Source organism: Triticum aestivum, chromosome 5A (genome assembly GCF_018294505.1).
Source record: "Triticum aestivum cultivar Chinese Spring chromosome 5A, IWGSC CS RefSeq v2.1, whole genome shotgun sequence".
In the NCBI taxonomy this organism is placed as follows: domain Eukaryota; kingdom Viridiplantae; phylum Streptophyta; class Magnoliopsida; order Poales; family Poaceae; genus Triticum; species Triticum aestivum.
Genome location: NC_057806.1, coordinates 700,072,680 through 700,085,630, shown reverse-complemented (window position 1 = coordinate 700,085,630; position 12,951 = coordinate 700,072,680). Strand labels below are relative to the sequence as shown.

The window sequence follows — 12,951 nt, the reverse complement described above, 5'->3', positions numbered from 1 at the left end:
GTGGCAGGAAAAAAGGAATGATTTCTGTGGATACTACGTTTGCGAGTCCATCCGCCACATGACCTGTGAGCGGGGCTACACTGACGAACAATATGAAGTACGTAAATAACAACATTCACAATTTTATTTTATTACCATCATTTGTGTTGAGTTTCATTCTTTCATATATATATATGTATTGACCCCCTTCTTCAAATTAGATGTTTCGCAAGCGGGATGAACTCCTAGCACCAGCTCGCATGCGAGCAATTCAAGAGGAATTGGCGACATTCTTTCTTGACCACGTGATCGCTGAAGACGGAGAATACTGTGGACCATGAGTCCGTATGATTATATTTGTAAGAGATAATTATTGTATATATGTAGCCGGTAGTGTCGGATAGATATACGAGAACTTGTTGTTCGACCAATCTCTCGGAGAAGGAGAGGTGGTCGATATCACTTCTCTCTGTATGCATATATGTTCATGACGATCTTCTGTTTCCTTCGTTTGCTTACTAGCTAGCAAGCGTGCCTAGTCCTCTCTATACGTATGTATAGTACGTAGCGTCGATCAAGCACGGACATAAGAGAGGACACTTCTCTCTATTAATTATAGCTAGCTAACACAATATATGAAACACCTAAATTAACCCTCCAAAACCTCCAAACACCCCCCCCCCCCCTTTAAAAAAAATAAAAACCCCAGCCACAAAAATGCTGACGCGTGGCACCAACCGGGACCAAAGAGTCTCCTACCTGGGCTCCGCGCACAGGCCACGTGGAGGCCCATCAGTCCCGGTTCTGAATTGAACCGGGACTAAAGGGGCAGGGCATTAGTACCGACCCTTTAGTCCCGGATCAGGAACCGGAACAATAGGCTCTTACGAACCGGGACAACAGACCCTTTTTCTATCAGTGCTTCCCAGCTCGTCATTATCTTCTGTTACCTGCCCACTTGGCTTAGTAAGAGCTGTGATACGATTCTTCCTTCTCCTCATCGACGCTCTCTGCTGAAAATACTTTGTATTCTTGTCCCAATATGTAAGCCAATCCACTCTAGGCCTCTGCCTGTGCAATATCTCTTCCCGTTGGTACAGCTCTGCTAGCATGTCCGTTACCTTTATCTCTAAATGGCTAGGCCTAGTCCGGCCTCGTATATCCTTCAGAATTTTGAGCTGGCTCATAAGCTGTTTTATCTCCCTCTTAATGCTATCAAAGGTGTATTTGTCCCAGGTGTACAAATGCTCACCAAGTTCCTTTAACTTCTCCTGTACTTCTGCCGCCTATGACACCTTGTGTTCACCATTCCACTTGGCCTCAACAAAAGTATTTAAATCTGGGTGCCTCTCCCACATCACCTCACATTTAAAATTCTTTGATTGATGGCTCTCATTGTTATCTTCCAACATCTTCAGAACTATAGGACCATGATTCGAACAGGCCGCCATTTTGTTTACCACTTCTGCAAAGGGGGAAATCGAGTTCCACTCCAAATCTGCAACAGCCCGGTCTAGGTGAACGCGGGTGTATGATCCACCTGAGACCTTTCTCTCAAACGTCCACATCCTCCCTTTGTATCCAAGATCAGCAAGACCACAAATATCTAAGGCATCCTGGAATCCATCCATTTGTCCTTGCCCCCTCGGGTTAACTCCATCATGTTCCGATTGCAGGAACACTTCGTTGAATTCTCCTAGCGCCACCCACGGCAAATCTGGTGTTCCTACTATTGAGCATAATATTTCCCATGTCTTATAACGATCTATCACTTGGGCCTCCCTGTACATGCATGTTAGCCTCCAAGGTCTCGGTCCAAGCTCACCTATGTTAACATTAATATGATATCAAGAATAACCCTTGACGTCTAACTTTATTGCATCATTCCAATAGATTACAAGTCCACCGCTCCTGCTGGAGCTTCCAGCAACAAAAGATCTATCATAGCCAAAAGATTGAGCTAGCATCTCGTCACGTACGTTAGGTAATTGCATCTCCACTAAACACGGTATGGTTGGGGGCAAAATTGACCGTGAGAACATGAACCTCCGGGAGCTCCTGTTTGGCGCCTTAAGCGCCCGAACAGATTCCTGGCGCCCGCTGCAGCGCCTTGATGGGCCGGATCGATAGAGAACATAAATCACCAAAAAAAGGCAAAACCGTGGCTGCTTAGGAATCAAACTCGGATCGATAGAGAACGCAAGGCTTGTTCGAGCTTACCTCACCACCACACCGATTGGTCACTTGTGATTTTTCTTGCGCGAACTATATATAAACTAGTATGGCCGCGAGATTTATTATCATTTTTTTATTTTACTTTTATAAAATTGTGAATTAAAAAACGTACATTAATTTTGAGACAAAAGTTCACAAACTTAAAAAAAGTTCATCAATTTTGAAAAATAGTTCATTAGCTTTGAAGAAAAGTTCACAAACTTAAAAAAGTTCACCAAATTTGAAAAAAAAGTTTAAAAGTTCATCGTTTTTTTAAAAAGTTCATCAAAATTGAAAAAAAAATCATTGAATTTGAAAAACATAGTTCACGAATTTGAAAAAATTTCATCAAATTTGAAAAAAAACAGTTCACCGAATTAGAAAAAAGATCATTGAATTTGAAAAAAACAGTTCACTGAATTAGAAAATAGTTCACCGAATTTGGAAAAAACGTTCATCAAGTTAGAAAAACGCATTAGATTTTAAAATAATCCATGCATTTAAGAAAAAAAAGGAAAACAAAGAAAAAAGAACAAGAAATAAGAGAAAAGGAAAAGAATAAAAACGTGCACGCTTTGGAAAAACCCGATGAAGGAAATAATAAAATGAAGAAAAAGGCAAGGTAGTGTTTCCACCTGTTACGTAGGAGGCCTGGGATTCCTAGTTCGACTCCCCCTCGCTGCGTCTTTTTTTAGGTGTTTTAGAACAAGGGAAAAAACGTCATAGGGGCCGGCCCATCGCGTGCAACGCCCGTTTGCAGAATACACGTTAATGGGAGCCTGTAGCGTCAAATAGGATTCGCCACCCCCTCCATCTTTTATTTTTTGAGAGTTAGGTCTCCTCATTACCTATCGGGCCGAATGGCAGCCGCCGGCGCTGCTCGAACAGACGCCGCCCAGGCCCATGTGCAGCCCAGCCCAGGCCCTTTTCTCCCTTTCCTCTCCCACTGTCGTCTTCCCAATCTATTTCCGCAAGCGAAAAAAAGGTCAGCCGTCGCGTTCGTGTTCGTCCCGTCACCCAATTTCAAACCCCACTCCCCCCCCCCCCCCCGCTCCACTCCCCACCTCATCCGATGGCCACCGCCGCCGTCGACCCGGGAGAATCGACGCCGGCCACCGCCGCGATGCCGCGCGCCGGCCCCGCTCGGCCGGATCCCGCGCGCCGCGTCCCCGTCACCCCGCGCGAGCTAGGGTTTACGCCGTTCCGCGACCCCCCTCCCCCTCCTCGAGGTACGGCCGGCGCCGCCCTTCTTCCGTTTCCTCTGGGGCTCGAGCTCCTCGGCCGGCTCGCGGCCGCCCGCTGCGCAAGACGCTCTCTTTCCCCCTTTTCTTCTTTTTCAAATCCCTCCGTGCTGTTCCGGGCGCAAGATTGGCCTTTTCTTGTTTTTTTTACCTGCCAAATCTTGGCCTGCTGTCTGTGTTGCTTGCCGGAGGCCGGATTCCTTCCCTGGGTTAGCTAGCCAGCGGAATTGTATTTTGGCCACCTGCCTTTCTTGCAATGAAATCAGTCGAGTGGTGGAGATAATTCAGAGAGCCTTTTGTTTGCAGAAGAAGAGGGGGCGCTGCCGAACTCGTCGGAGGGGGAAATTCAGGCGCCTGAGTGGAAATCTCTTGCCGGATCTCAAGCTGGTCCAGAAACCGAGGTAAACCCCTCCCCTCTCTCATCTCTCTCTGTATGCGTGAACAGATCATGTGCGTTCAGCTGTGTATGTCTTTGTTCTGCCCATGGGTCTTCCCTCCCTACCCAACAACAACAACAACAAAGCCTTTAGTCCCAAACAAGTTGGGGTAGGCTAGAGGTGAAACCCATAAGATCTCGCAACCAACTCATGGCTCTGGCACATGGATAGCAAGCTTCCACGCACCCCTGTCCATAGCTAGCTCTTTGTCGATACTCCAATCCTTCAGGTCTCTCTTAACGGACTCCTCCCATGTCAAAATCGGTCGACCCCGCAAGAGCTGTTTTTATTTTTCCATACTGGCAGGTTTATCATAATTGTTTTGGTTATATTGACATGGTTTATTATACTTTTTAGGGCGTGAGGACACCTGCAAGTTTGGTTAAGAGCACCCATGAAGCTTTGGCGCAAGAAGCATTCACCGATGAACGGCATGCGCAGTTGGATGCACAGATACTAGTCAATGCAGATCTTTGGTGAGTTATTATTACTTGCAAGTCTCAACAGTTATGTGAGTTTTTCCAATTTAATTTTATCTTCTTTGTAGCCAGGGAAAGCCACTAGCAAAGGCCGCCATACGCCCTGCACGCGACTCTCCTCCTCTAGGTACAGAGATGCCAGTCACTCGGCCTCTGCCTTTTAATTTCTGTCCGAACCTTGCCCCCTCTTTCTTTGGATGCAAATAGGGTTTTTTATAGCTGCCAAAGTTTGGGCTACTGATATTAGTACTTTCTTGAGGTTGGATTCCTGCCTTGCATTGGCTAGATTGCGAAATTGAATCTTGGTCACTTACCTTGCTCGAAATCAGTCCAGTCGATGTAATACAGAGAACCTTTTGTTTGCAGAGGGAGCACTGCCAAATTCACCAGAGGAGGTTCAGACCCCTGAGTGCAAACCTTATGCCAGATCTCAAGCTCTTCCAGAAACTGTGGTAAACCCCTCCCATCTCTGTATGCATGCACAGATCATGTGCATTCAGCTGTGTTTACTCATGTTTCACTTCCCTCCCACATGGTCTGGCTCCCTCCCTACTGAAGAACTGTTTTTATTTTTTAGAATTTATTTTTAATACTGACATGGTCTGTCATAATTGTTGTGGTTAGTTGTAATATATTGACATGTTTATCATAATTGTTAGCATGTGAGGACACCTGTAAGTTGGGTTAAGAGCACCCGTGAAGCTTTGACGCATAAAGCATTCGCCTATGAACTGCATGCACAGTTGGATGCACAGATACTGGTCAATCCAGATCTTAGGTGAGCTATTACTACTTGGAAATCTCAAAAGTTATGTGAGTTTCTCCAATTTAATTTTATCTTCTTTGTAGCCAGGGAAAACCACCAGCAAAGTCCGCCCTACGCCCCATGTGCAACCCTCCTCTAGGTATGGAGACGCCAGCCGCCTGGCTTCTGCTTTTTCATTTCTGTTTGAGCCCCTCAATCGATAGCTTGTGCAGCGAGTTTGTGATTTTGCTGTGCTTGCTCACGTGCCCAAGTCACCTTTGCCGCCCCTCTTTTTTCTTTCAAATTCATATATACTTTGGGTGTAAAATAGGATTTTTTATAGCCTTCCAAAATTTGGGCTACTGATGATTTACCTGAGGTTGGATTCCTGCCTTGCATTGGCTAGATTGTGAAATTGAATCTTTGGCCGCTTACCTTGCTCGAAATCAGTCAAGCTGATATAATACAGAGAGCCTTTTGTTTGCAGAGCGAGCACTGACAGATTCATTAGAGGAGATTCAGACTCCTGAATGGAAACCTTATGCCGGGTCTCAAGCTGTTCCAGATACCGAGGTAATCCCCTTCCCCCTCTTTCCATCTCTCTGTGCATTCCATGCAGGTGTGTTTGCTCATGCATCACTTCGCTCCTACATGGTCTGGTTCCTTCCCTGCTGAAGAGTTTTTTCTTTCAGAAATTAATTTTTTATACATGTCAATCCTTTTGGTTAGTTGGAATATATTAACATGATTTATCATAATTGTTAGGGTGTGAGGACACCTGGAAGTTCGCTTAAGAACACCTGTGAAGCTTTGGCGCATGAAGCATTCACTGATGAACAGCATGCGCAGTTGTATGCACATATATTAATAACTGCAGATCTTAAGTGAGTTATTACTTCTAAGTCTCAACAGTTATTTGAGTTTCTGCAATGTAATTTTCTTTTCTTTTTAGACAGGGAAAACCACCATCAAAGGCTGCCATGGTTCTGGCCTTTGGACAACCTGGTATGTGCAAATACATGTCGATGTAGATTCGCTGCTGTGCTCTGTGTTTACCTTTTCTACCCTTTAATGTTTGTGATAACACACAGTGGAGGGTCAGAAACATGCTTGGGAGGAGGTTTGGCGTGCTGCTGTTGACAGATACCAGAACCAAATGTCACCACTGGGCTTTGAGACACCTTTTAGTTCCCAGAATGGTAAGTTCGTTATATTTTGCGGTAGATCAACTGCTTATATTATTTTTGTTCCATCACTAAGTAAAACTAGCACAGTGGCACACACACATCTTTCCTGCAAAAAAATAGTTTCACATAGGATTTTAGTACCACCATATTTTCAAAAGACAACTACAGTTTAGATAACTGCAATAATTATAAGAGCGTCAATTCGTCTTATTTTTAAACTTTTTCTGCTGTTTTTGGTGCAGAAACTAAGAATCCATGAAATGGTTAATGATTTATGATGAAAAGTTAACATGAGAAATGTGCTGTTAAATTACCAATTATATTGTTTTGTTAGCGATTTTATAGAAAAGTTTTCATCATAAAATATTAACATCTGTCAGTGCCATCAAATTTAACAGCTAGTTTGCAATGTGTATCAGCTAGTTCGCAACTAGCTGTTAATGATTATGGTGAAAAGTTAACATGAGAAATGTGCTGAGAAATGTGCCATCAAATTCAAAACCAAACAAGAGATCAAATATTCCATCTCAATGTGTATCAGCTAGTTTGCAACTACACATCGTGGTACATGTATTCTGTATTTCCAATTTTCCTGGGTTTTGTCATCTTTTTCTTTCATCATTTTTAGATAGTATTTCTCTTTTAATACCTCATATTACATTATTTTAGTCAAATATGTTGTGATTACCTCTCGAAAAAAATATTTGGATAAATATGGGCACAAACGAAGTGTACAACTTTGACCATTACTTTTATGTAAATATTTAGAACGAAATGTATAGAAAGTACTATATTTTTCACAGCAGATATACAGAGTTCTTGAGCTTTGGGATACTTGGACTACATGCTTTCAAAACTAGCTTCTACAAACAAACTTAACATATAATTTTCCGAATTAGCTGAATATCTTATTAGTAAACATACATATATTTGCAAGAAAGAATGAAATCTTCTTTAAGAAAAAATATCTTCACTAAACGTGCTGACAGAATGTGACATACCATTTTAGGCCCGTTAGAACCATCTCCTAACAGCATGAAGAATTTTGAGGAGTTTGAGCTGAAGGAGGCACATTCAGAGCTCGTTGATGCACAGACTAGCAAATGGCAGAACCAGAAGTCACCAATGACTGGCTTTGAGACACCCATCAAGTCTGTGATAGGTAAAGTAAATACCTTGTCTTTTGTGATAAATCACATGCTTATATTGTTGTTCTATCATCACTAAATAAATGAGTTTGCAGGTAATTGCGCAGCTCAAGGTTTGGATGTTCAGAATGGCGGAGAGGTTCAGCTGGCAGTCAGTTGTGCTGACAAACTAGATCAAGAGCCACCTGATGACAGAAAGATAAAGAATACAATCTATGGTGGGCTAGAGTCTCGTTGCGGCAGCACTCCCTCGGAAAGTTCAGAAAGCTTGACGGAACTGGACTCATGTGTGAAATGCGGTAAAGATGGGCAGCTGCTGAAATGTTCCAGCTGCTTCTTAGCCGCCCATGCTAGCTGTTTTGGTTCATCGGTGACATTTGATGACTCTGGCCATTTTGATTGTCCTGTTTGCTATTGCCGAAAAGCTGCTAAAGCAATGGAAAAGGCTAAGAAAACATATTCTGAAGCTAGGAAAAATTTATCTGTTTTCTGCAGCGGCTGGAAGCAATTTTCTAAGGAACACAGTGAGCTGATGAATGGCTTTCACACAGCTAAAAAGCAAGGTCAGTCTGAAGCAGCTGAGCTATGTCGCAAGGATGGAGAGCCTAGTCATCTGAAAGAAAATGGTACAAGTGATGCTGGTCCTGAGAAGGTAGTCACCACAAAGACAACCATTTTTTCGAGTTCTGAAAATGCAAAATCCCATGGAGACAGCAATAGCAATTTGTCTCGTGAAGCGCCATATTCAGCTCGGGATAGATTCAGTTCTGTTGCAAATCGCAACATTGGGGTTGGCAAAGAGAATTGTCTTATGAATTCTCCCAATTGCAATTTTTCTGATAGACTAGGAGCTATATCTTCGCGAAACATAAGCCGCCGCAAAGTAAGCTTTCAAGAAATGGGGACAGTGGCACCAAATAGTACTTGGAAAACATTGAGGTACCAGGATCAGTTCGTGCATTCACCAGCAAGGAAAAGATATTATCCATGCCCACCCGAGCATTAGTAAGTGCTAAGTACTTCTTTTTCCAGTTGCACTCTTTGAATTGTTATTACTTATTAAGGATGCCTGTGACCTGTGGTTAATTTAGATTCAGATTACAGAAAACCCCCTGATTTATACTTGCAATTAAATAATGCTGTGCGATGGATGTTTGTAGGCTGGAACCTACCAAGTCACAGTTTCTCCTGCTTAACTGAATTATTTAAGGTTGTTAGTTCAGTATCATGATAGCATGATGCATTTAGCTTCGAGATGGTATAAACCTGAGAAGAATAGAAATCTCTAGAGTGAGGGGTAACTATGCCATGTACTGGTACGAGGGAAAGTCAGTCTCTTCATTGATGGATAATTTTGGATTTGCAGTAGTTTTCACACTCATGGTTAGTTCGAATGAATTTATATTTAGGACGGTGAAATTAGAGTGTACTCTACTCTGTACCTATCTGCATATGACGCTGGCCGCTGTGGCCTGTGGCATAGGTATGGACATGTTGTTACTGTTAAGCAGTTTTGGGTAGGCACATAAAGTAATCTGCATGGCAGTGTACCCTCTGCTGTGCAGTTTCACATCTGACGGTGCACGTACCAAAATAATCCACACACATGGAAAAGGGAAGAGCACATTAAGATTTCTTTTACAATAGCAAATTTTTAAATGCAGACGCCCCGTTTGTTGTGAAAATACCCTTGTTTCCATCTAATGTGATGATACATGCTCTGTTTTCATAATCTCAAAATCTGTGTTGCAGCTACAGTCCACACACACCAGCTATGAGGAGTCTGCTGGCGCCAAGAAAAACGCCTTATACAGGTAAAACGCCTTTTACATCGACAACCGCGAGGCGCAAGATGGTCTTCTGGACCGAGGCAGAGGAGGCGGCTCTGAGGGTAAGCATCCCGCTCGTGATTTCATTGCAATACACACTGATCGATATGATGGATGGCTCAGGGAGGCTACCATGAAATTTCATTGCTAACTCTGAACCATCTCGTAATTGAGCTGGGTCAGCATTTTTCATTCAGTTCCCTAGTTAGTAGGTAATGTGCATGTAAACTGTGCGCGTACTCACACACCATTTTTCCACCGGTTTCAGGAGGCAGTGGCGAAGCTTGCCCCGAAGGGGGAGGCCGCGAAGGAGAAGAGGTCGATCTCGTGGGTGCGCATACACGATTACTGCAGGGAGTCGATCCACCCCACACGCTGCCCGGACGACCTGCGGAAGAAGTGGAACCGCATGAAGAACAAGCTGGGTGTGTGTCCTGAAGACGGTAGCGTAGGAGGAGACAGCTGCTTCTGAAACACCCCTCCTCATCTTGCTGTTGTAGGTGGAGGGGAAGAGAAGTGGCCGGGTCCTCAGCGCTCTACCGGCGAAACGTCTCTGCCCTAGAGGCCTGTTTCGCCCTCTGTTGTATATGTGGCGCGGCGGCGATTGTCTGTCTATATTTATGGGGAGTCTAGTGACTCCTCCGATATATGAACCAACAATGTATGCATATGGTGGCTGGGGAGAGAGGTTTTTGTGAGATGGATGTGCAAGGATGATGATGATGATGGCAGCTGGTAGGGAGGGGAGCTGCACAGCCACCATGTGTTTATGAAATGTATGATGGAAGACTTGTAGTCCCAGCTAATTAATCTTGTACTAGGATGGATTTCCATGCCTGCCTGACTCACAAAAAATGTTGTTTCCAGCGGCTGTGCTGCGCTGTGCTGGGAGCCTGGGACTGTTGTATTGATGTCTAATATTAATGGACAATTTGTTGTTCTTCTCCCTTATGCCGACAGGCGAAACTGCTTTGCATGCTGTTTGATAGTACTCTCTCTGTTTCTTTTTACTTCGCATGTTTGGTTTGTCTTAAATCAAACTTTATAAAGTTTGACCAAATTTATATTGAATTTTTTAAACATCTACAATGCCAAATAAATGCAGCATGATGAAACTAATGATACTGATTTGGAATTGCAAATGTTGGTGTTTTCTTCTATAATGTTTGATTTAGGAAAACCTAATATGGGTAGTAAAAAGAAGCGGAGGGAGTAGTAACACGGTGTATTCTTCATTTGGGATCCACCGGGTTAGTTTCTGCCTCGTTCGTGCTTGGTCTGTGTGGGGCAAGATTGAAGAAATAAAGAGTCTAGCAGACCCCTTATATCGCTGACCCTTATCGTGCGTTTACGTTTTGCGGGCTCGTGCGGGCTGCGGCCGAACAGACCCTGCATAGCGGAAATTTAAAACATAATATTCCGCTATAAACGCATGGTTATTTTTGAATTTAACACATATCTCACATATGAAAGTAATATGAATTCAAATAGCATAAAATGTGAATATTATGAATCCAAATTACAATAATTATTCAAATCACTGAATAAAGCTAATCAACTCAATACAACACTTGTTCCGAATACAACAATGATACCGATCAGACATGAATTAAAATGAAATGAATGTAAAATTGGCCGGTGCCTTTCCCAATGGTGCTCAATGCCTTTGGCCATGCCTCTGCCAATGGTGCTCAATGAGATCCTCCTGAAGCTGATGGTGGGTGTTTGCATCTTCAATCTGTCGGTATGACTGAAGGAATGCTTGTATGCGGTCAGGGTCTCTAGTTCGCTTTACATGACTGCCGACATTGTCGTAGAAGAACTCCAAGTTTAAGTCCCTCTCATCTTTGATGATCATGTTGTGAAGAATCACAACATGTCAGGATGTTGCTCAGGGTTTTCTTGTCCCAAAAACGAGCAAGACCACGAACAATGGCAAATCTAGATTGCAAAACCTCGAAGACTCTTTCAATATCTTTTCGGGCAGCCTCTTGTACCTTTGCAAATTCAATATGCTTCCTTGTTTCGGGCTTTTTGATGCTCTTCACAAATGTAGTAAATACCATCTGCAAGATAGTACCCCTTTGTGTACTCATGCCCATTCACCATGAAGTGCAAGCAGGAGCATCACCACTAGCAAATCTAGCAAATAAATGAGACCATTGCAACACATTGATATCATTGAGAGTACCCGCCATACCAAAAAACAATGCCAAATCCATTAATCCTCGGATGCCACGGCCTCTAGCACAATTGTTGCATTACGAGACTTGACACAATACTGCCCGTGCCATGCCTTCGGGCAGTTTTTCCAAGTCCAATGCATGCAATCAATGCTTCCTAGCATGTCGGGCAAACCTCGCTTCTCATTTGCTGCCATTAACTTTTTTGTGTCTTCCTCGTTGGGTGCATGAAGATAGACATGACCAAAGATGCGGATGATCACTTTGGCAAACCTATGCACGGACTCAATTGTAGTATCTTCGACAATGCTAAGATACTCGTCGACATAGTCAGGCGGAATACCATATGCAATCACCCGCATAGCTGCGGAGATTTTTTGGTAGGCGCTAAAATCCAACAAGCCCGCGACGTTTTTCCTTTGAGTAAAAAACAACAATTGGCCTCGCAAGCTTGCACAATTTTTACAAAGAGTGATTGGCACATTCGATACCTTCTCCGGAAGAGGTGCGACGGATAGGTAGGATTGTCCGCGAAGTAGTCTTGCATCAACATCATGTTCCCGAAATGGCGGTTGTGGGCGATGCAAAGACGACCGATAGTCTAACCTCGCTGTCTCTTGTGGTTTCGATCCTCGACCTCCTTAACGGCTAGGACCGCCACCACCATCTGCTGCTGATCGCGCTCGAGCATCGATTCCACATCCGAGTCGTCGGACGAGGACGAATCCTCGAGCAAAAATTCCTCGCAAGGATTAATAAATCCATCTACAAAAGCTGTATCCGAGCTCGCATCGACAGTATGTCAACTGCGGTCGAGCTAGAGGGGAAGAAAAGGGGCTCACTGAGGCAGCGGAGACCGCCAATGGCTTGGCGAATCCGCGCGGGGGGGGGGGGGGGGGGGGGTCGATCCGCGATGGTGGCGACTTCGAAGCGGCTCGACTTGGCGGAAATAGCCGGAATCACAGGCGACGGGCTGGCGGCGGGAGGGGATGATCGGGAGTGCGCGCGCTGAAATATCCCTCCCGTCAACTGCTTTCGCGGGATACAGGACACCGACGGGGCGGCGGGCGGGGGGGGGGGGGGGTTGTTTTTTCGCACTTATCAAAAAATGTTACGGTTTGGACGCTTTTAAGGTTTCTGTTCGGGTCACTTTTTTCGCCCAAAACCAGAAATTGACGGTTATTTTATGGGTCACAGCGACATAAGGAGTCTTCTAGAGATGCTCTAATACTATAAATAAGTGGAGAAGAAGACAAAGGGGCAAAACGGTCACACAATGTGGCAAAAAAGAGCAAAGCATTTGACTTTTGAAGTAGCAACGCCTATGTAAAGGTGAATTATCAAATGGAAAGTAAAATGTGGGTTAAGATCTAATTTTCCGATGGAAAAAATTTCCTCCTCTTTTCGTTCTTAAGAACAATAGAGAGAACTTGCCCGCCCGCCCCGTTCACTCCTGGAACCGCTTCAGAGAGGTGATACAGGAGGCGATTCTCTTGCTTTCCTCAACAC

The 12,951-nt window shown here is 44.1% G+C and overlaps 1 protein-coding gene across 2 annotated transcripts; it reads left to right on the top strand.

The window, feature by feature from the left end:
• Window positions 1-3,216: 3,216 nt before the first annotated feature.
• On the top strand, window positions 3,217-10,206 carry LOC123106109 (uncharacterized). 2 transcript variants are annotated; one of them, XM_044528316.1, is made up of 15 exons: window positions 3,217-3,422; window positions 3,741-3,835; window positions 4,229-4,347; window positions 4,419-4,477; window positions 4,717-4,802; window positions 5,010-5,128; window positions 5,200-5,255; window positions 5,583-5,668; window positions 5,861-5,979; window positions 6,048-6,100; window positions 6,187-6,294; window positions 7,292-7,444; window positions 7,526-8,435; window positions 9,183-9,321; window positions 9,528-10,206. In XM_044528316.1, exons 1-15 carry the CDS (start codon window positions 3,266-3,268, stop codon window positions 9,729-9,731), a joined length of 2,463 nt encoding a protein of 820 aa, XP_044384251.1. In that variant the 5' UTR covers window positions 3,217-3,265; the 3' UTR covers window positions 9,732-10,206. The 2 variants fall into 2 exon arrangements, with proteins under 2 accessions (XP_044384251.1, XP_044384250.1); XM_044528315.1 differs by having other exon boundaries at window positions 3,250-3,422; window positions 4,717-4,799.
• The last annotated feature ends 2,745 nt before the right edge of the window (window positions 10,207-12,951 follow it).

What these genes read in the sequence shown, in the direction of transcription:
- LOC123106109 (XM_044528316.1), top strand. Translation starts at nt 3,266, where the DNA reads ATGGCCACCGCCGCCGTCGACCCGGGAGAATCGACGCCGGCCACCGCC. An exon ending in CCCCCCTCCCCCTCCTCGAG is followed by an intron (nt 3,423 to 3,740) that starts GTACGGCCGGCG and finishes TTTTGTTTGCAG; the next exon opens with AAGAAGAGGGGGCGCTGCCG. An exon ending in ACCTTTTAGTTCCCAGAATG is followed by an intron (nt 6,295 to 7,291) that starts GTAAGTTCGTTA and finishes ATACCATTTTAG; the next exon opens with GCCCGTTAGAACCATCTCCT.